This window comes from Ammospiza caudacuta, chromosome 3 (assembly GCF_027887145.1).
Source record: "Ammospiza caudacuta isolate bAmmCau1 chromosome 3, bAmmCau1.pri, whole genome shotgun sequence".
NCBI lineage: Eukaryota > Metazoa > Chordata > Aves > Passeriformes > Passerellidae > Ammospiza > Ammospiza caudacuta.
In genome coordinates this window covers 46452031-46475174 of record NC_080595.1, presented here as the reverse complement: position 1 = coordinate 46475174, position 23144 = coordinate 46452031, and the positions used below count along the sequence as shown (strand labels likewise).

The window sequence follows — 23144 nt, the reverse complement described above, 5'->3', positions numbered from 1 at the left end:
TTCAGGGGTATTTGCACTAGTGCAACCAAATTAGAATTTTCTAAATTACCACCTTGATTACTGTTGCCCTCCTTCATATCCATGAATGTTATTTCTATAAACTAAGATAATATCCCTCCCATGCAAAACCCAAAACACTCCCACAAAAACTACTAAACAAAAAACTGCAACAGAATGACTGCTACATATTGAAAAATGGAGCCCTTCAGTGGTCTGAACATCGTCTACTTTCAAATTGCTTCCTCCAACAGAAAATGGAAGGCAAAGAAATTGCAGGACCTGGGTGGAAATACACTGACCTACCTCTATCAGAGCATAAAGTATACAAGTGGAACCATTCTCTGTGTGACACACAGTGGGAAAAGTTCACCCTCCTGTCATCTGAAATAAAACCAAAGAGGGTGCCATTGCCACCTCTAACTCTTGGAGGATCCCAAAATCTCTTAAAGGTTCACCCAGAGTCAGATTCCCCACTGAGCTACAGACAGGCTAAAGTTTACATGATTCTGTTGAAAACCTGCTCTGGTGTAAAACAAGACTGGTGTGGGAGCCTGCTGCAGGATAAAGGTGAATGATTGAACTTATTAGGTCACTTTGCTAACCTATGTTTAGGCACAAAATTCTGCTTTCAGAACAACTGATTGAAATGCCTATTTTAGGGCCAGGAAAGAAGATTGTTTTTGTAGTAATACTACAGCGAGGTTTTCTTCCAACAAAGCATTTCCACCAAGAGGAACTATTACATGCATTCAAATTGTCTATCAAAATGTAACTACTCATTAAGAACAAAAAATGACTGTGAAATTGCAATATAGGCCCCATTTAATTTTAGTGGGAATTCCAGGCCTTTACTGTTAGGAAAGTAACACCTCTCATCAGCTCTGCAGACACCATAATGAGTCACCTCTCATCCTTTGGTTTTTCCAATTAATGATGTGGCCTGTTTTCATACACTCATTAATGATCAATCATAACTGAATATTTTGCAGGTTTATTTGGTTATAATACATAGAATTTAGCAAATATGTCATAGTTCTACAGGGAACTTTAACATCCAGTCATATGCCCCTGTTTTTTGATGCTTTTTACATAGAAGGGCAGTTTAGTGGTTTTTACGAAAGATTTCAACAATAAATTAGAATTGCAAGTGGGTCTGTGCCTATACTCGGGGCCAAGAAATATCACTGGATTTCTCCTTTGTTCATGTTGTGCTGGCACTTATGATGAGCAGCATGGTTGATCTAAGAGTGCTATGCCATCAAAACAGAGAATGAAAAAAATGACATCTGGGTTTTTTCTTCCAATACAAACTTAATTATTAATCAAAGCTATGACACACACTAAACACTGGAAAATGGTTCAAGAGCATTAGGAATTTATTTTTCTCAGTGGAGTCTTTGGAAGTCTTTTAATAATCAGACCACTGGACTAATTTACATCTGTGCAGCTCCCAGTTAGATTTTTGACCTAGTACTTTTGTTACATTTATGTGTAAGGCATTTTTTTGGGAGAAATATGGGAAGGGTGAAAATAACCAGTGAATGGACTTGGAAAAATTTATCCTGCTTTCATTACTATTTCAGGTCTTTAAGCTCCTGGTCTGAGTCTACAGATTTTAATGAAAACTGCATGATTGTCCAGTATCTGTGATAGGAAATTATTTTATCTAAAATCAAATAGATTACCATGCAAACAACAGATTCATCTATTAAATAAATTCCTCTACTGAGGCAAATTGTTGTCTCTTAGCTTAGTGCTAGTTCCTGCAATACAGGCAAGTTACCAATGAGTGAAAGCAAATTTTATAGGCACTGAGCAGAGTTTATATTAAAAAAACTCCAATCCACAGGTCTGTAGCACTATGGTAGCTATTTTTCTCATTCCTTTTTGAAGTACAGCACAGTGATTATATGTACCAGATGGTAACATTTTATGCATATTGACCTGGACTACCTCTGAAATAGCAACTTAATGTTAATGAGGGGTAGCTGAATTGCTGAACTGCTTCTTTGTACATCTCTGTTTTTTAAACATGGTTTCTTGTTTTGTGACCGATGGTCTTGCTAGGACCAGGATATCACATACTGTGCATTTCTGTACTTAGATAACATGAGTTGAATTTCACTGATATAGGAAGTCAGATCTCTATCAGAAAACTGTGGCTTAAAATGAGACTAATCTACAACTCTCCTGAAATTTACAATTACTAATTTTATTTTTTAACTAACTCTTGCAGTGTCAACAGCTGTGAAGAAATAGGCACACTCCATAGAACATAAGAAACAGTACTATTTCACATATATGTAGTGTACTATCTTCTGGGGACAAAAATGCAGTTTTCTAGCTTATTTCACATTACCTAGTAAAGTTTAACTATGATCAGACATGACTGTTCAGTTTGAATATTAACTTAAGTCCCCTCCAAAGCACCTATAACTCCAAGCCTCAATGTTCTGTAAGGGCCACTGAGAAAGCTCATTTGAGAGTAAATACATGCAAGGGAGAAAGAAATTGGATGCTCTGCACACACACACACGAGACACACCCATACAGCTCTGAGAAAAATGCACTGGGGAAACACAACTGCAACCAAGCATGAACACTGCAAGTATAATAAAAAGAATGTTGAATAATCTTTCTGTATACTGTGTGTATATGGAAATGCTTTGAAAAGAAACATTTATAGTGACAAATTGCTGACTGGACTTCTCCAACCCAAATCCCCTTCCCCCAGCACCATTCCTCCTTCTCTCTGCCCCTTGCACTTAATCCTTCTGCTACCTTTAAAGAAACCTTCTGCTACCTTTAAAGAAAAGTTTCTGGAATAGGAATTCTGCAATGACTTATAATAGATGCCCAATTACTTAAAACACAGTGGTATTTCCACACACTATTTATTCTCTTTTCTCTAAACTATCCTCTGTAGGACTGTTCACCTTCTCTTAGCAGGAACTGAATCCTTTCTAGCACCATCACCACCCCTACTCACATTCAGATGTCTCCAAGGGCTCCTCTGCTAATCTCTGCACTTTGAACATATCTCTCTTTCTTCGTGATCCTCTCGACTGCCACCTCTTCTCGACAAAAACCTAACCAGCTCAGCACTCTCACCTTCCTCAGCTTCACTGGTTCGTATTTTCTTTGCCCTTTCTTAGAAGAACAAAATCCCTTTTATGAAAGTTTTTCCTATGAAAGTTACAAATGAAACAAAACTTCATGTTCTTAAATTTTGAAATAACGGCCAAGGAATTTCTCATAAAGGTTAAGCAATCTTCAGAAAAACAGAAAAAGCACAGAAAGAGGTAAGTGGGCATAAGACAATAACTCATCTGGTTACTTGCACTGGAGTGTTGGAGGCAGACTATAATGTGTAGGATGCCACATGAGGCATCTGTTGCCCATTTTTTTAAAAAAGAAAAAACCCCAAACTACAGGTGACAAGATACACGGTCTGAGTCAATAATGCAGCATCTAATTCAGATAAACCATGTTGGGAAATGCAGGTGCATGGACACTCATATCCATGCAGCTTTTGGTGTGCTATGTATTTAATTATATGAGCATTACCAACAAAAGGATTTTAACAGTAAAATAAAGGCTTTTTAGTACCCAATCTTAATTTACAAAGAACTAACTTCTGTTTAAATCAATTTTTTAAAAAATATGCATTATAGGAAAATTTACTACACAAAAATGCCCATTTCAGCAAGACAATAATTTCTCCCATTCTTAATGCATCTAACCTACACTAAGAACTAGCACTCCATGCCTATCTGACAGGCAAGTACTTCATGTGCATACTTACAGAGATTGATACGTATCCATAGCTATAGAGAAAAGGATATGAATAACTCCTTCATCAACTCTGCAGGCGGAACTTTGCAATTGATCTTCCAGATGCACCAATTTCTCACTTATTGCTTCACATTTTTCTCCCAACTCTGCAGAAAATATGAAGAACTCCTACAGAAAGTTGAAAAATAAAAGAAAACACGTTTGCTGCTGACTGCACTTTTCTACATCAAATTTGCATCAAATTAAAGGGAAAATAAAATACTAGTAAGGGAATATGATACTTTGCAGTGCAAAGACATTGCCTAAAAGCAAATTCCCATTAGAGGGACGAAAAGCTTCTATATGATGAATTGGTGATTAATCTGAAATGAAATGAGTTTGTGGTCTCAGTTTTCTTCCCAGCAGAAAAAAAGTCACCACCTCACTTTCAGCAGATGATGAGGGGTGTGAAGACAACTACTCTGAACTTTCTCCCCCATTGTCTCATCACAGCAGGGGAGGGAAGTCTCATGCTTACCACTCATTAAGGTACCCAAATTTCAAGTTGTTCATGCAAATATGATTTATACTTTTAGGTCATGTAAATATTTCAAGCAGCAACATTTTGGTAACTCTTATACACATAAAATGTACTTATATTTTTGAAGAAAAATCTGGCTAGAGTACTTGGGGACTTTGCTCAAGCAGTAAAAGAAAATGTAAAAGAAAAGAAAAATCAAAGTCTTTGAGATTAAAAGATGAAACTGTACTTTTTTACTGAGTTATCATTAAGCAAGACTAAATTTTCAAAAATAACATTTCTCTACTTAGAACTTACAGATGGCAAATACTTTTTCTATTTTAAACTGAGTATTTTAAGCCAATTTCAAAATCCTTCTTGTAAGTTTTTTTCAGATACATTGCACAAGGGTAATTGCTATTTTTTATATTTTGCATTGAGTAGTACTTTGAGAAATGACCCAAATAAGCAGAAAATATGAGGAGTGAGGAAAAAAATCAATCCATTTGCACAGCTCTGAGACAAGCCTTTCCTCTCCCTCCCATGGCACCACAGTGCTGTCTACAGTAATGACAGGGGTTATTTGTAAAAAAATATTATGGTGCCAAGATGAACCTCTGCTAGAACCATGTTTAAAAAATGAGTAATTCATCAGCTGGAATCCAGAAAGCTGGATTGTCACTAGACCCAGTCTGTGCACTCATTAATAAAGCCTGCTTCTAATGTGGCCATATACTATCTGCAGAAAATTTTTCTACTCAAAGAAGAAAGCACTTGGGGTTCTTTGTACTTACCAGTTGCTATAAGACACCAGTGGTTGTTTAAAGAAATCAAACCTTCAGTCAAAGGCCTTCCAAAGAAACCATGCTAATACATTTTGGAATGCTGCCCACTGTGAAACAGTTTGAGTTTCGGTGAACACATTTACCCAATCTCAGTTGTGTGCTATCCTTTCACTTTGCATCTCACAGTACATTGCATACATGGGGTTGAATGCCAGAAGAGCTCTTCTTGCTGGCACGTCCTCTGTTGTGGCACTGAGCTTTACCCTTCTGCTTTCCTTGGGCCTTTCCCAGACATGGCTATGCAGCAGATCCCACTGGGACCAGCTGCAACTCAGGCCCAGGACAGGTAGGTTGATTACAAGGTTTTGTTGCAAACCCCTGCAGCTCAGACACAGAGGAGCACAGAGTCCCTGGCTCTGTGCACAGGACCAGAGCTGCCACTTCCAGGGATTACAAACCTAAGAACCTGCAGCAGCACCCCACAGAATGTATGGATGTGAAAAAAACCCATTGTTTTTAAACTGAGAGCATGGCAGGAGAAAATAAACACTCGCCTTGCAGCAACTAGGAATGTCTTTTTCTGAAGACCAGTGACAGAAGATGAGAAAAAAGTCTTCCATCCAGCTACTAAATTATTATTCAGCATACCAGCAGAACTCCATGTGCTGTTACACAGTGGGACAACCCAGGCCATTTATATCAGTAGAAAGCTCTTAGGGAATCATTCTGGCACACACATGCAAGAACAGATAACTTGTCCAAGAGAACAAGAGGGCTCAGGCTAAACAAATCATTAAATTGGAATAAATCAAACAGGTACTCTGAAAGCAACATCTAAAATTATGACCACGTAGAGAAAGCTCTGCATATGAAAAATTGCAGGGTATTCCTCCTGAATGATCACGTTTTGGCTACATAAGGCCTTGCCTAATAATGTAACAAAATCTTGTTTATTTTGAAAATTAAGGTAAAAGAACAATAAATATTAGGCAAACGTAACCAATCGTAACAAAAATATGGGAAGGCAGGGAAATCTGAGAGTGTAAAAGTCAAATCAAACTTGTTTAGGTCTTTAAACACTTGAAACCAATTTAATCATAACTAAATGGCTATGGCTGCACTTCAGAGCAACCAAAATAGCTCTGTAAGATTGAGGTTATATTTAATTACTCTTTAAATCCTAATAATGCAGCTTAATTTCTCTTTATTACAGCAGTAATTGTGTATGAATGAACTATTTCTGTACCTACATACAGCTGGATTTTTAGGTGAAATGAGAAGTTCCTCCAACACCTTAGACAAGCATCAGCTCCCAGGAATTTACTTGCAGGTGTCATGTGAAAAATGCAGGAGAACCATTATATAAATTATGATTTTCCAAATTTTATATGAATAAATGAATAAATGTAAAAACAGAAATGGAAGAAACACAGTGCTTTCAAAAATACACAACAATAATTCTAAGTATTCAACCAATTCCATAGCTTCTGCCTCTAGGCCCTCATTTTAAAAAGGTTTGATAGCCCAGAGAAGTAGATAGAAAAGATTTCTCTTAGTGCCTTTCAGGCCTGGTGACATCATTGGTAGCATTTTTATTTGACATTTGTTTATGTAGGCAGGAAAAACCCCTGTCAGTGATACACAAACTATTCAGAACAGCTCCTGGTTGGAAAGTGGCACTTTACACTGATCAACAATATCTCTGAGAGGAAAGTGGACTCTGCCTCAAGCTCAACTTATTCATAAAATACAACTCATCCAAGCTGATGGTTATGTCAATGCTACAAGATGCTGTAAGTCTGAAGACTTTGTTTATTTTTGCTCTAACGGCACTTTTAGGAAGCAGCTGGGAAAGATAGCAGGAGTCAGGAGAGAGCTGAGAGGCAATATTGTTTTATGGATTTTTCTCTGAACAGGGAATGTAGCTGGCTTGGATTATTTTTTTCCTTCTAAATCTTAAGCAGGTGAAAACAGCACAAATATGAGTGTGATTTAGTTTTTAAGGTGAAATTCTTCTGGCTTCTCAGACAAAGTAGAAATTCTTATTCTTTCCCAAAGATGTGAAAGTCTGATGCAAGAAATGGTTAAAACAGACAACATTCCAGCTGATGCACTGCTGTAACATCAGCATATTGCATCAAGAGCAGAGGGAATGGTTTCCACTTCAATCTTCTGTGTTTTGTTTTTACCCTTTTGCAAGACATTACAGCCACCTATGAGCAACAGCTCCTTGACAGTATTACTTGAGGAAAATGTTTGATCAGCTTTTCCAGTACAAACACTTCCTATGCTCTTCCATCTAGTTTAGCAATTTTATATAGAAGAATTGGCATTGTAGTAGCTAGATTAATTTAATTCTGTTTAGGATTAGAGTCTATATTAGTCTTTGGTGGTTGTGCTGAGAAGAAAGATTCCCAGATATATCCTTAAAATTCATTCTTTCTACAGAGGAACTTTTGTAAAAGGGCATTGCCTTACTTCCAAGCAGCAATATCATAATCCAAATAAAATAGAAGCTTTAGAACACCTTCTGCAGAGTCAAAGCGAGATTTCTTTCACGTGCACTACACATCCTCGGCCACATAATAGTTAAAATAATTCAAAGCAATGTAAATAACAACTACAAAAAGGTGTCCTTGCAGGCAGATCCTTCACATTATGGCACAAGGTTTAGAACAGTGATCTACAGTCGACAGAAGTGCTGCATGTTTTCCCTTGACCCTTGCAGAAGTTAATGGCAATTGTCAGCACTTGAAACTCCCGAATGTTAGGCCATGATGTATCTTAAATAATTGCTAGAAACAGAATGCAGCCATCTATATTTGTTGTGTTTGAGCAGATGCTTCAGCCACATGCAAGCTAAGTGCACATGCCCTTAGATAAATGAGCTGCATGGCCATGAGGTGACCACAGTGCAGGGGAGGAGCAAACAAAAGCATTTGTTCCTCCTCTGCATCCCAGTTTTACTGACCCACATGCATTGTCCTGGGCAGCTGCTGTAGATGAGAAAGGCCACTGAGAACAATGCATGTTACTCATGACCAACACCAGCAAGGCTGTCCAGGAAGCAGCCAGGGATCACCAGAGCCTCTCTGTCACTTGCAGTGTGACCAAGCCTGCTGTCACTGTCCTCAGCTGGTGTCTGCATGCACGGCTCTTAGCAGCTGACAGGGATCTGGCGGTTCTGGTTGCAGAGTACAGACTGCTCCAGGGCTAAAGTCCCCTTGCAGTGAGCAGGTTTTCCTCTGGCTGCAAACCAAAATGGCTACATTCCATTCTACCTTTACATGGCACACAACAGTAACTATAGTTCTCCTATATATCATTATGTTTTATGTGGTTGAAGACTTTGACTTTCAACTAGACCAGGACTTCTAAACTTTTTATTTCTATTCCTTTCTGTCTTTTCTTCACCACGTTCCTGTCTTCCATAGAGGGAGATGTCCAGACTAGAGCCATAGTCCTCTGGAGGCTTTGGCATTCTCAGCTAAGCACAATAATTATTTCTGTCTTACAACTGACATTCCCAGTAATGAGGCTGCGAGTGACATTTGCCCTTTCTTCCAACACAATGAAGGTAATGAATCCCACTATATTTGCAGTCCACTATAAACCTAGATTCTTTTTCTGCAGTATTGTCAATTTAGCTGCTATTTACCATCTGTATACATAAATCCAACTCTTTTTCTCCCTCAAATGTAATTTGCACCTGTCTTTCAATATATCCCTTCTTATTCATTTCAGTCTATTCTTTCAATCTATCAAGACCATTTGGAACTCTAATCCTAATTGAAATTATGTTGATTGGCACATAAACTCCTGGCCTACCTCCTTTTTAAAAGCAAACACAAAGTCTGCCTTTACTGATCCCTTGGGACTTCAAGCTTCCTCTAGGAGTTTTCAAAGGAGCTTGTTAATGGTTTGGAGATTGTTTTTCTTGGCTCCTATGTGCTCAGGAGAAATTTCATCAGTCTAGCCTCACTTGAGTACATCTCATTTGCCTTTGGATCTTTTACTCTTGCTACCTGGTAGTGAATACCAGGAGCACTACATAATTGGGCATAGCTTATAATCTTTAGAAAGACCAAAAGCACAGAGAAAAAGGAAGAAAAAACTTTCTGATCTCATTTATTTTCTCATTCACCTTTCCTATTAGAAAGGTGCTTCACCTTTCACCTTCCATGCTTTCTTTCACCTTTCCCTTGCATCTAACTTATCCCTGAACTCCCTTGCCATTTCAGATGTCTCCTGTTTAATGTAGCTTAGTGAGCTCAGAGGTCTTGCTGCTTCACACTTACACTGAGCAGTATGCTTCTAGACTCATTCTTATAAACACTTTTGTCCTTTCCTTGTCAGAACTTTTGAGCCACTGAAAAACTGCTGATATACTCTGTGACTGTGTTTGTACTTTTCTGCACCAAAAGAAGATGGTGCTGCACTATAAACCTGATGTCTTCTGGACAGTACCAAAAAATATCTGCTGAATCCTCCTCCTCCAGAGTTTGTCCCACAGAAACTCCCCTGTTTTTGTTTAGATGAGCTTTTCTTTCATGGAGGCATCTACCTAACTTCTCTCAGAAGAGGGATCAAGGCTGTTTCCCAATTACTTTTGCTCTTATCACCTTCCACTTACAGACTGCTCCTTTGTTACATCAGTGTGGTTATATATATTTAGGAGGCTTCAGCACTACAACACACTTCCCCACTTTCTCATATGCAACAATTTAGGCATAAAGCCTTCCAGCCAGCTGTGACCTACCTCTTTCCCACCATAACATACTTTTCCCACACTCCCTTTGCTTGAACTGATTCCTAATCCTTCTCCACATGGGAGTGTTAAATGACTCATCAGAATTACAGTGGGGTTGGCAATTCTTCCCTTTGTGTATCTCCCATTACAGCTACAGAGGAGTGTCCCTGGAAAAGCATCTCTGCAGGAATAGAGTTTTTCACTGCCTTCCAGCACCCTGCTGTGGCCTGACAGCAGTCTTCCTATTCTCATCCCTACTAGACTGAAGATATTCCCTAATTGCAGACTTTCTAAAATGAGAGCACACACTGCACTGGCTCATTTAATTACACTGGGACAATTCCAGCTCCTGCTGCGGGAGGATGAGGCTATTTACTGACTTACCAATAAAAATTCACAGTGGGTCAGGACTTGGAAAAAGAAACGAAAGTACCAAACTGTTTTCCTGTGTCCACATCCTGGTGTGCAAGGAGTAAGTAGAGCTGGGTTTCATTTATAGGTGGTTCCTAGTGTTCATTCCCATCTCTGTTCCCAAGGCACTAAGATGCAGGAATGACTTAACTGGGTGCTCTCCTGCAGGGAGTGAGGAGACTGACCAGAGAGAATTAGGGGACCAGAGCACCAAAGGTACATTTAGGTAAAACCTTGACATGGTACAGGCTGCTGACACTCCCACAGAGCTTTGTGGAGAGCTCTCTACAAGTCACCATCAGCCCAGCTGTGGCAGTGTGGTAGAGCCTGGCTTTCTACCATATTTCCTTTCCTTTTATTTCTATTGTTGCTTTATTTTCTCTTCATGCACTTTTGTCCCCCTCTGCCAAAATCTTGAAAGTCTCTCTGCTTATGAGAACTTTAAGATGTAAAGCTCTTGGTGCACACTTCTACAGTGGCAGCCCTGTATACCTGTACCTCTGATGCCCTCAGTATTTTGCCCTGATGGCAGCAGGGCTTTGTGCTGCCTTTATCCCACGGGCCTCCCTGTCCCTATTTCATGTCATGCATGGACACAAGCAGCCACACAGTTTATCTAGAATTCACAGCAAGGTTCACTGATCAGAAAGGCCATTTGCATTTTCTGCAAGGTTCACCTTCATTCTCAAGGCTTTTTGTTTTTATTTATGCTGAACTCACACACAGCCAAGCAGTCTATCCTAGGTGTGCCCTCATGTCACAATCTCCTTGAACACAAAGTCAACAATCTGAGCTTGGTGTTGCAGTTAGATTATCCTTCCTGGATCATTCCAGCAGCTCCACAGTCTTTGGATTCACTGGTGGGAATCTAAAGAAATGCCTCATCTGAACAGTTATCCTAAATTTAATATTTATTTATTTAATATTTGCCTGGTTTGGAGCCCTTGTCAGTTGTACTTGACAGGAGGCATGTATGCTGTTATGGAAGGTGAACTGGGGGTTACTTGAACATGTAATTTATTTGCTGGCTGGACACAATGCTTGGATACTAAATTTCTTTACTATGTAAGTTGCAACCCAAGGCACACTGATATACAAATGGACCAGACTGGAACAGTACAGCTCTTAGACCCAGGGTAACTCTCCTTAAACATCTATTACCTAAACTCTTTGTTTGTAGGTAGACAGTTTTTTGTATGTTGGCAGGTTTTTCTCACAGGCCATGCATCTCATGTCACTCAATTATCCTAGCTTTCTTAAATACATGCACTAGGTTCTCAGATCTTGTTATTTCTGTAAAATTACAAACATCCAGTATTTTTGCTTAGATGAAATTCCTATTACTGTGCATTCTGCTTCACTATGCTTGCATACTTCAAAAATAAATTCAAAGGCATTTTTAGTGGCACACAAGAAAACAGGCTAAGGATCATGACAATGCTACAGTGGGGCCGGCTAAATATTACTGGTTCTTATTTTCCCATGTGTTTATCCTGTTGTTGGTATGTGTTAAAAATATTAGCACAGGTTTTAACTATAAACTCCCTGAAATACTCAGCAATTACATCATTACCTTCAATGGAAAAAAAAAGAAAAAAAGGAATGGGCCCACTCTAGTTGTGATTGTGTTGCTTTTTCCAAGTGCACACACAAGTGCAATTTCTAAGCAAAGGTAACACCATAAACACAAGTGTCATTTATTCTAATTGAGACAAAGAAAATTCTGTACAATATCACCACTTTATACTGCCTAGGAAACACTTACCTCAGATAAATGACCCTCTGTTCCAAATGAAATGTCTTCCATAACCTGTTAGAGATACATTATTAAGTATATAGTAGATACATGCTATATAAGCAGTATGATTTTAATGGAACTTATAAAAACCATATAGCACAATTAAAAGTAATGTAAGCTGAAAAATTGCATCAATTTTCTTCACATGCATGAAAGACTTAAATTGCATTTATAATGGGGCAGTGGCAGCCACCCAATATTTAAAACTATATTTGAATACATTTTATTAAGGCCTGCTTTGACTTCTCACTTAAAACCCACAAGGAATACTGCCTCTAAAACTGAATGACTAACTATAGATTGAAACAAACATTTTATCAAACTCTTGCAGATCGGTACACCATTCAAGAGTCTATAGGCTTTTTTTTTTTTTGGTACAAACCCTGTAAATTATCTTGGGCAGGAGAATGAGAGGCCCACTCAATATTTCCTATTAGTAACAAATGCTATAGTCAGTTCTTCCTTCAAAATTTCCTTCATCTGTGAAGTCTATATGAAATTAGCCAATGTTTCATTGACTGGCTGAGGAGCAAAGAAATTTGATATTAGCATAATTGGGAAATCATTAATACTAATCACACATAACAGTGTTGTTGATAATAAACTGAGATAGGGATACTGCTTTGGTATCCATACACACACACATACATATATAGATATACATAATTAAAGTGCAAAATCACTAATCTGCCATAAAATCACAATTGTTACTTGACACTATTTTCAGCAATCAATCTGAAAAAATGGTTTAAATTTCTCTTGCCTGTAATATTAATTTTCTGATGATATTTTACTGCTAAATTACATGTAAACATTAAGCTTTCTGAGGTGCTACAATCCCTCCCGAAAGAGCCAGCATTTTTACAGCAGAGCTCCACCCCAGTCTCAGATGCAGCTGAGGGGCACTGTGCTGCACAGCTCCACATGTGGCTGTGCACTCAGGATGTGACCATTGTGTACAAGGCAGCTGCCTCCTGCCACTGACATCCTTTTTCAGCTGGGACCAATACAAGAAACACACAAATGCTGACTTTCACTAATGCTTCATGCTGACATTTAAAAATAAGATTAAAATTTAAATTTCCAAATTATTTTCTAAGCTCCACAAATACAGCGTTTAATTAAAGCTCAAATGAATGCAGAGTTTATTTAGCTTTCAGAAGGCTTTGTCCTTTACACATTACTCATTTGCCTCCAGGACCACAGGCCATCCCAATGCACAGTAATCACTTACAGTCTGCTCACAAAGGCTTTCTTGGTGCTTGCTAGCACTAAATTCTGAAAAATGTTGTATCATGTTCTATGATAATTTCTTTTTAATGGCAGACACCACATTAAATATTATTTTTTTTGTGATGGTCCATTTGGTATCACTTAGACCTCAGTAACTTTTAAAAATTTAATCTCATGAAGACTTTACAATTATAGAACATTTTCTAAACACCAGAGTGATCTTCAACGAACCCCAAAACATCACCCCAGATGGCTAAACTGAAGTATGCAGAGAAGAGGAAAAAGACAGCTGACCTTATCCTTATCCCTGTTCTCTACTTTCTTTGTGATGAAAAAGTGAGAAATTAACTACAAACAATTCTGATGGGGCAACTACCAACAAATGCTGTCTTACAGAATGTAAAACTACTGAATTTTGGATTTTACCTTGTAACTTTAATCACCTCAATTTTCTTGAAATCTAGTAGGTGTTTCTTTCCTTCATAGTGATTAAGAGGGAGCACTGCACAGCATGCCAGAGAGCAGAAGAAGAAAAAAGGATAGGTCAGGAACTCAAGCCTGCAGGTGCACACATAGCCATGTTCATCAGGTTACTTGCTGTTAGGGAGGTTCCAGCACATACAAATCTCTCAGTTTATTAGTGGGTGGGTTTGCTGTTTTTAAAAGCTCTTCATGAAAGTGTTTGGTTACACATATATTATCAAGAAGAAAAAAAATAAAGCAAGATATTATAAGGAGTGGAAGAAGCAGTCATTAATGTCTGAAGAGAAATGAAATGATGCTGCATATTTTAGAAATCCCCCAGACTGCATCTAACCATGTAGTAATGATCACTGCAATTTCCACCTCACTCAGTTTAAAAGCATGAAACATATGTGGGATTAAAACCAAAACCCACCTTAAATTCTTCCGAGGCTTAGAAGAAAATCAAGCCAAATACTCACAAAAAGTCAAACTACAACTGAAATGATAGGACACCTTAACTTCACCAACACAGCTACCAGCTAGAAAGTACACACTTATATGAGAATTCAGGAATCCACATCAAATACATTAGACAAAGTGACTTCCACATGACTGAGGGTAGCAATATTGTCTGCAACTTTGCTCCAGTCTTTTTCTAATGCTAGCCAAATGAGTCTAATGAGTAATCTTCAACTGAGAGAAGCACATCTTATTTAAGTAACTCAGAGTGGTTCACAGGATGATTTTTGCTGGCCTCTTTTTATTTAGCTTTTACTGAAACATCATTAATGATGTTTCAACAAACTGAGCTGCCAATGCACCTGATTTTCATCCCTAGTTAACAGGCTGTGTTATAATGGAAGCCTGATTTACTGAATTATTCTGGGATGCCAGTCTACCACAAAAAAATGTAGAAAAAAAATCACCAGTGTCTTAAAAAACACAGTTATGAAAACTATAAAATAACTGTTGACAGTTAATAAACCTGTGCTCACATGATAGTAAAATAACAAACTTTCAAAGAATTTATACTTTACATATTTTTATACCAGAACATGTCATATTTTATGATTTAATGAGGCTATTTAATTAAAAATTATAAATGGCCCCTCTGCAAAGCAGTTTCTGAGGATCTACAAGAAGGGCTCTTTCATCTATTTTGCTGTTATTATTACTGTTATGTTTCTTACTTAAGTTTTTCTTGCTTTCAAAGTAAACCTATAGAGTAAGATACAGTAATATGCAAGAAAACTATTTATAGTACACATCAAAAAAACCAATATTCACCTGGCACTAGTGCTTAGCTCTATATGACACAATAAATAAGTGGAGAGCTTCATTTATAAATTTCCACTGTAAAGTAAATAAATCACCTGGGTTTGTAATGTACCTTCCAAGGCATATATGCACATTTGTTACTATCAGCCTTTCCTATATTGTCTTGAAGTAACTAATTCAGTAAGTTCTAAGTACAAAGAACACTCTTTCCTTCTGTTTCAGGGGCCAATGGTGCTCTCTAGGAAGTCCCTGAGGGGGAACAGAGGTTGTGGCACAGTTGAACAGAACAGTCATTCCAGAAACACGGCAACCACAGCAAGCCATTCCTCTCACAGGGGCACCATAGCCTCGTTAAATAATATGAAACCATGTATTTTGACAAATGCATGCTTTTCTATTAGGTATCCTCACTTGCTGATAAATGGCTATGAAAAGGTCCCCTGCTAATGGCTAGGAATAAGTTTTTCCATGGAAGTGATTAAAAATGGCTAAATTGAGAGATTACACACCACATCACTATTTTTTTGCCACAAATATTGAATTATTTTTAAATAAAAAGTCACTACCATATAACAGAGCATTTAAATGCTTCAGAAGTGGTTTCTTTTTAAAGTCCATTTACAAATCAAGACAAATTTTTTTCCTTGTACTTCAACATGTTCAAAACCAGAATTTAGCATGATTTGTGTCAGGTTTTTTCATTTGCTTTTATATTCCGCCTTTTGATGAACTACTAAGAGATGTCAGGGAATAATCTGTGATGGCTCTTCTCTAAAAGTTTAGATACTGCCTGTCACTGCAAATACAGTTTCTCTTTCATTCAAGATGTGGGGAATCATCCCTCAAGTCCCACAGATCTCTCCACAACCAGAAGTCATCTCACTTCAGCTGCCCGGCTGCCATTCTTGGATAGCAAGGTTGATTTTCAGGGAAACAATCTGGGCTTGCAGGAGTGAAAGGGGTGATAATCTATAGCACAAATATCAGGAGTGCTACAGAAACAGTCACAAAATCCCAAACACTCCAGAGCTTCTAAGCACTTTCGAAAGAGGAGCACAGCTTTCCATAACCAACAGAACTCCTCATATTATTTCAGCAGACTCATAAAAAATATGCTAAGGCAGTGATGGAGGTGGAATCAAAGCCAAGCTGACTATTTCTAATAAAATGTTCTCTCTGTGAAGCCAGTCTGTAAACCATTTGCCCTGGGAAAAGACTGCAAGAACTACTGAAGCCCAATATAAAACCAGAATTTTACTAACAAGAGGATTTTACAGTCAGGTATGGGTCTGCTTTTCACTAAAACTCAGCCAGTATAAATGCAAAATTAAACATCAGATTTCAGAGCAATGCACAGTTCAATAGCTCTTAACATCAGATGCAATTAAGCATAATTTAAATTTTTTCAACTTAATTCCATGCTAATAAAACTAACAACTGCTGTTGGAGGGTCTTTTTGTCTCAGTGGTGCTGTTGAGTGATGAAGATTTTTTAACAGCTTGTTGACATAGGCAGTACAGTTAAAAGATTATTAGATAATGGTTGATCTTTCAAGCAGGGATAGTGTTCCAGATCAAAACATGAAAACATAAAAGAAATTTGTCAAACCTTCTAAGCTTCATTATTTTTTCCTCCTTTTAATAATCGTTGGATGCTGTAAGCCTATTAGCATCTATTAGCTCAGAAGCCTTTGACCATTTCACTAAGGGAGGAAAAGTAACTCTCTCTCCATGTCAGCCAACAATGACCCAGGCTAACAAGTCAGCAGGACCAACTCAGAATGAAACTCATTGGTGAGATGAGGAACAACTGATAATTTTGCCTAAACAGTTTTTCCTTTAAATCCTGATGCACATTCTGTATTTATTGTCTGAATAATTTCTGCATTTCAAAAAGACTGATGGTAAAAGGGAAAAGGGCTGAGGGACTTCTGAGAAGATAATAAGCTATTTTATTCATGTCCCAGATTGAAAGCCAGATGTTAACTTCATACTTAACCTGCCCTGCTGACCCATCACAAAGATTCAACTCCTCCTCTCAACAGGAAAACCAGCAGTATCCCTTGAAATACAGCTGCAGAGTATTTCAGATACCTCTTTCAGCTCCCTGTGTTTGAGGCGGGAAACAGCACCCCACTCTGCGCCCTTTAGAAAGTGACCTTCTTTTCTTTTTTCAGAATCAGGTGGGGCATCAGCAGTCATCTCCATCTCATCCATTTGGTTCTCTTCTTCCTCAAAACCACAGCAACTGGTTTCTTTCAGTTGAAACCCTCGGATCAACAGCTGACAGGCCTCCAAGTCAGCTTCCCACACTCTTTGGAGCATCTGGCTCCCACAGCTGAAATAAAAGCCAAAAGAAAATAAAACTGCAGCTCAGAGAAAATAGTTGCTATTTCAAGTAACACTTGCAGTAACTGCTTATTATAGACAGAAGAGTAAAAAAAACAAAAAAAACAACAGCACCTCAGATACTCCCACAGAGATAACACTGCTGTATCAAACTGAAAAGCAGCAAAATTATTGCCCTATTATAAAGCAGATGATAGAAAAACCTGCTTGAGTTAAGATGTAACTGCACAGCAAACACTGGCTGTGTGAGACTTCCTCCTGCTCTTCAGACACAGGCTCAGGGGCCTTGTCATCATAACCAGGGCTTCCTTCACAATATCTGATACACAGGCCTGTGTATCCTGCACCCATGTGGCTTTCCTGAATTTGATGTAAAAGATCATGTGTGAACAATCACACTACGTACTGCATTAAATCAGGTCTAAGTTTTGGAAAATAGGTACACTAAATTTCTTATTAGACTAAAATGTGCTTACTTCAGCACTGGTGAATCAGATTAGACTAAACCACAATGGTTTCCCTTTTTTGAGTCTTATATTTTTGAGTGCTGCTGTTATCTCTTACTAATGTGCTTTGGTTTCCTTCTACTTTGTTAGGCCACCAAAACAAAAACAGAATTCAAAATACAAAGCCTCTATAACATTTCATCCATTAGTCATCTCTCAAACATGTACATTATAAGTAATGCTCCTGAGATCCAACCAAAATTTATTTGCACCTGAAATAAGTGGGAATTCTGAGTGTAGACAGATTTTGAGAACTGAATACTAACATCATATTGTTTGTAAATGATGTGGCCACATCTCCATTTTATACATGTTGTCTCAAAGGAAGCAAATGAGTAGGTTGCTTGCTTAAATATAGTAGATCAGTGGCAGAGCCTGGGATGAGACTGAGAAGTGACTATTCCCATGGCAATACACACTTTCAGACAGATTTCAGTGCTAATAACTGCAATATTTTTTTCACTTTTCTTTTTCAAGTTATATAATTTACTATATAAATACTATATTGTGAGAAATTTTAAGTGACTTAGAAGAAAAATAACTATTTGATTTTAACTTTTCTGACTAAATTAAGTACCAGCTTATCTTTTATCCCAAACAAAGGAAAAAGAAGCTACACTTCTCACAATGAGTTCATTAAACTACACAAGTATCTTTTTAACTCCAAATTCTACAAGATGGCAAGCTGTAAAAATCACACAGCAATATACTGAGACTGAAAGCAAAATCAGGCTTCAGAAGCTGAGCTATTTGATTTGTGCTTAAGAGTCAGTATATGTGTTTATTGAAGGCATAATGCAGCAAGGGGTCCACAAATTGGTCTCCCCCAAGGAGTTCAAAGTATCACTAATTAGAAAGGGAAAAATGGATTACACATCTGTGTTCCATCCAGGTAGCATTTCACTTACCAAGCCAGAAAAATAAAATAACCCCTGCTGTTTCACTACTTGTCAATCACATTATCATAGTTACACAGTCAAAACATTTTCCTGCAGACATACATAAGCCCATTTACTTGCTTTTTGAAAATGTTTGTTTGCATCTATATATAGCTGATTATTAAAAGCTAAAAAAAAAAAACAACCAACACTCTAGAGAGCTAAATCGGAATTTCTAAAGGATAACTTGTTTTGGCTATTTAATTTAATGAAGAGCTTTATTGACAAAATTAGGGCAGAGGTGGTGACGTATGCAGGATTTCACAGTGGGGAAGATGAACAGCATGTACAACAGCACAGCGAAATGGTGCCTGGGCTGCTGTTATTTGGCCCTGACTCAGGGCATTGGTCAATGTGGTTTTGTCTGTGTCTAAGTTTTAAATGCATTTTAGTAATCAGCAGTTACTGAATCTTCTGCTAACAGATGGCTTTTATTTGAAGGCTATCATTGTTTAATCATGGTATTTGTGAAACTCTGATACAACTTGAACTAAGATGCTAAGATGTTATGCCGAATTTTTCAACCAAAATCAGTGAATGCATGGACACTTGGATACTCTGAACAGATCTAAGCCCAACATATCAAGGCTCCACCTTTTAGTCTGTATTTTGGAATTCAGTGCCTTGAAGCATTTTTCAAACACACTTTTGGAATGAAAATTACTTTAAAGCTGCAAATAGCAAACATTTCAAATGATTATTACCAATTATGTTGTCCCCAGCATGCAAAAAACTAGCTTTTACATCAGGTGTTAAAAATTAAACTAAACTGAATTTCAGAGTTTGGTTTATTCATTTTCAGTCCATACTAAAAGTGCATTTGCAGTCTCCATGAAGCCTCCATGGGTGGCTGCACAGAACACTGTGAGATTTTTTAGGTATGAAACGTTTCAAAATGATGGATCGAGTCTGGATGAGATTTTACATTATTCCTATACTTATAAATATTTCATGATGTATCAACACCTCTAGGTGTTATATGCCTGCCTGTATATTACTATCAAAGTGGCATATGTGGCAAGTTCAATGAAGGTGTCTGGAACAACCTGCTGGAATCCACAACAAATCACAATCCATCAACCATTTACAAAGACCCAGTGACACAAAGCATACCTTAATCACCTGCTGATTCTGAGCTGCCAAGAGCCAGAGTGCCAGGCTTTGCACAAACACCAAACACATTAGAATGATGGCCTTTTCCTCAAAGCAACTTTTCTCTTTCAAACAATCAGCAAGAGCTAGGATACAGATGAGGATGTTCAAAAACACAGTGGACTGGACATGGCATGTTAGTTACAGTTCTACAGTTTAATTAGTTACACGAGTAACTAATTAATCTAAGCGGTGCCAAGAACACTGAGACATCACAGTGAATAGGCATTTTAAGATTTGTGGGAGGGCAATGAAACATGCCATTAGATTCCCAAGATCTCCATCCCTTGGAGGAGGAATCATGTAAGGTTCAGAGATGCTAGTATAAGAATACAAGGGGCAAGTGATTGACACCAATGTGGTTTAACATCTTTTGAGGAAAATCTTTCTTCTCACATTAAAAAAAAGACAAATACTGAGTAGAGAGTTAAAGTCTCTGAGTAGCCCTGACACTGGAAGCTAGCAGTTAATCTTGATGAGACAGAACAGAAGGAGTCAATGAAGGAAAAACAAAGTGAAATGGAAAAAAAGACAGAAGTGCTCATTTTGAACGAATGAGAGTAGGACAAGACTGCTTCTGTCAAGTCATGGCCAGAGAAATTTATGATGAAGTAAGTGAGATGCAAGACTCCACATGAGTAATTTTTTAGCTGCATGGATAGCTGGGACAGGTTTTACTTCAAAGATACTGTGCAGAAAGAATCTACAAGAGCAGGCCTAAGCTGACTTGAAGAATGGCTGAGACATCCACAACAACACAAAAGGATGCAGCAGACAGAATTCTGCATTAGGTCAAGTTGATGATGATGAAAGAGCTGTCAGAGAAACAGGGCTGTTTATGGGCAGGAGGAAATGGATGTGGAACACAGAGGCTTATCCTTGAGTTCTCTTCATAAAGTGGCAATTGACACTGTAATTGCAGTTGCCTTTAATAAGGCTCAAGCAGTTTTATAGGAAACACGACCAGGGTAAAAAGGCGAAAGGAAACTAGAGGATATCTCCCCTCTACTTGTGATGTTGGGTGAAATTCATGTCAAGAGACATAACCAGCAAGGGTTCTCTCTCTTTTGAGCTCCAAAAAAACATTGCTCTTCTGCCTTTTGACGAGATTCTGGGAGGTATCTATGGGGGCTCTCTATGGCTCTCAGCACAACATTATTCTAAAGCTATTTATAGTGCTAACTGGAACTACAAGAACATGACTTTTCTTTATTGAGGGCTCTCCATACATACAAAAGGCATATTCAGTTCCTGAACGTTGTAGTCTAAATGAAAACATGTCTGTGTAAAAATAGTAAAAAGATTTTATATTAAACTCTATAAAAAAAAAAAAAAAACAAACCAAAAACCAAAAATATTAAAACAACCAAACCACAAAACCAAACCAAAACAAAGTTCTGCAAAACCTCCTCAAAAGCATATTGGAATCAACACAGGAAGATGTCACCGTTTATATGCTTCCTGAAAACTGTCTATAGTTTTCAGGAATGCCCCTTGGTGAGTGAATTGTTACAAGTGGTTTAAAACACCCTGAGGTCAACACTATGATGTTGGTTATTTCAAGGGAAATACCTGTAAGAACCCTCACACTGAAAGCCAAGAGAGTGAGACAGAAGCTAAAACGTTACACAGTAAGACAACTATTGAGAAATGGCATAATCAAAATGTAACTTAGGATGGAAGGGCAACCATCACTAAGAAGAGATATTCTAGATGACTTCCTTTTAATAGGTGAGCCACATCAAGGTACATTTTCAGGAAACCATGTACTTATCTTCTCCCAGTACCTGGCACATATTTTAACTCTATTGACTGATCCTAAAAGCAGTTTTCTCTCACACAAAAAAAGCAAATGAAATGCAACAAAAATAGTCTGGCACAAACAACAGGAATTTTCATTATGACAATTAAAATGATTGAAAACTTTTGAGGCTTGCATAAAATGGCACTGTGAATCAAAAGACTTTGTTCAATATCCCCATTCTTTATTGAACTATTGTATAAACTAGGGAAAGTTGTTCTATATTTTGGTTACTTGCTTCTATTTATATTTTGCCCCACAGGGGAGAAATGAGCTCTTCTCACTCAACATTGAGCTATTATTTTTTTCCCTTTTCTGAAGGCAATAGCTGCGCAGTGAACAAAGGAGGCAAGCAAAAGGAAGTATCTTCTAATGATACTTTGAGGATAAAAAGCAATGTTATTGTTTCACTCTTAGCAGAGCCTCACCTTTTTATTTGATTCATCATATTAATTCACAGTCATGCATTAATAACACTTCTTATATTTAAGAATATTGTTTAGATATTCTTAAATATTTTTCTCTATATAATTCTTAGATTTAAGAATCTACTTCAGCTTTACTTCTCTTTTTCATTAAAAAGAATTTAAAAAGAAGTTTCCAGCCTGATCGGTTCTTGTTCTTTAACCTTGGCTGTTACATTTTAAGATGCCAACAGCCAACCTGTGGAACAAACCAAGGACTACAATGTGCCAATCAGTGACTCACATGAGGCTCCAGGGGGAAGGAGGTACATAATCCTGTTTTTCCCACCTGACTGGTGTGCAACAGCAGACTGATAAGGGAGAAACTACAAAGAAAATGTGGACTAAAACTTTTGTTTCCCCTTGGCCTGCACACTAGAAAGTCACCTTCCCGAAACATCTGAAATCAAAACTCTTTTATTCTCCCCTTCTTGCAAGTCTCCCTAATCCTATAAATGCCTTCAACATAACCTCAATTTCACAATTCAATTCCTTGCATTGTGTCTCTCTTCCCCATTCTCCTCAGGAGCCAAAAATCTCATGAAATAACTTCATATGGTTCCAATCATGTCGTTGTCTCCCAGTGTGGGAGACATAATTTCTACTCCCTTATTTTAAAGCTCACTGATAACACTTGTTTGCTGCTCAGCACTATTGTCACATTTTTCTATGTGAAAACAAGACTCACTCCCAGAAGGAGACTTCACATATTCCCTTGTCAGATAACAACCTTCCCTACCTTGGAGACCAGCTAAAACTCCCAGGCAAAGTTTGAAGCTGGTAGTGCTTTTCCCTGGCACAAGCAACAGCAACTTGCTTCTCCAACCTTGCCCTCTCCTTTATAAAAAATAAAATAGTATCTACAAACCACCAATTAGCTCTCCCTCTTTAATGTGATGTTTCATTCACTAGACAATATTC

General features: G+C 37.9%; 1 protein-coding gene across 1 annotated transcript in view; it reads right to left on the bottom strand.

The window, feature by feature from the left end:
* DISC1 (DISC1 scaffold protein) overlaps positions 1-23144 on the bottom strand; it is a 187109-nt gene that overhangs the window by 6718 nt on the left and 157247 nt on the right. Inside the window, exons 11-13 of the mRNA XM_058801566.1 lie at positions 17108-17351; positions 12006-12050; positions 3853-3963 (exon numbers count right to left, since the gene is read on the bottom strand). Coding sequence (XP_058657549.1) covers positions 3853-3963; positions 12006-12050; positions 17108-17351 — 400 coding nt within the window. The remainder of the gene's footprint in view (positions 1-3852; positions 3964-12005; positions 12051-17107; positions 17352-23144) is intronic.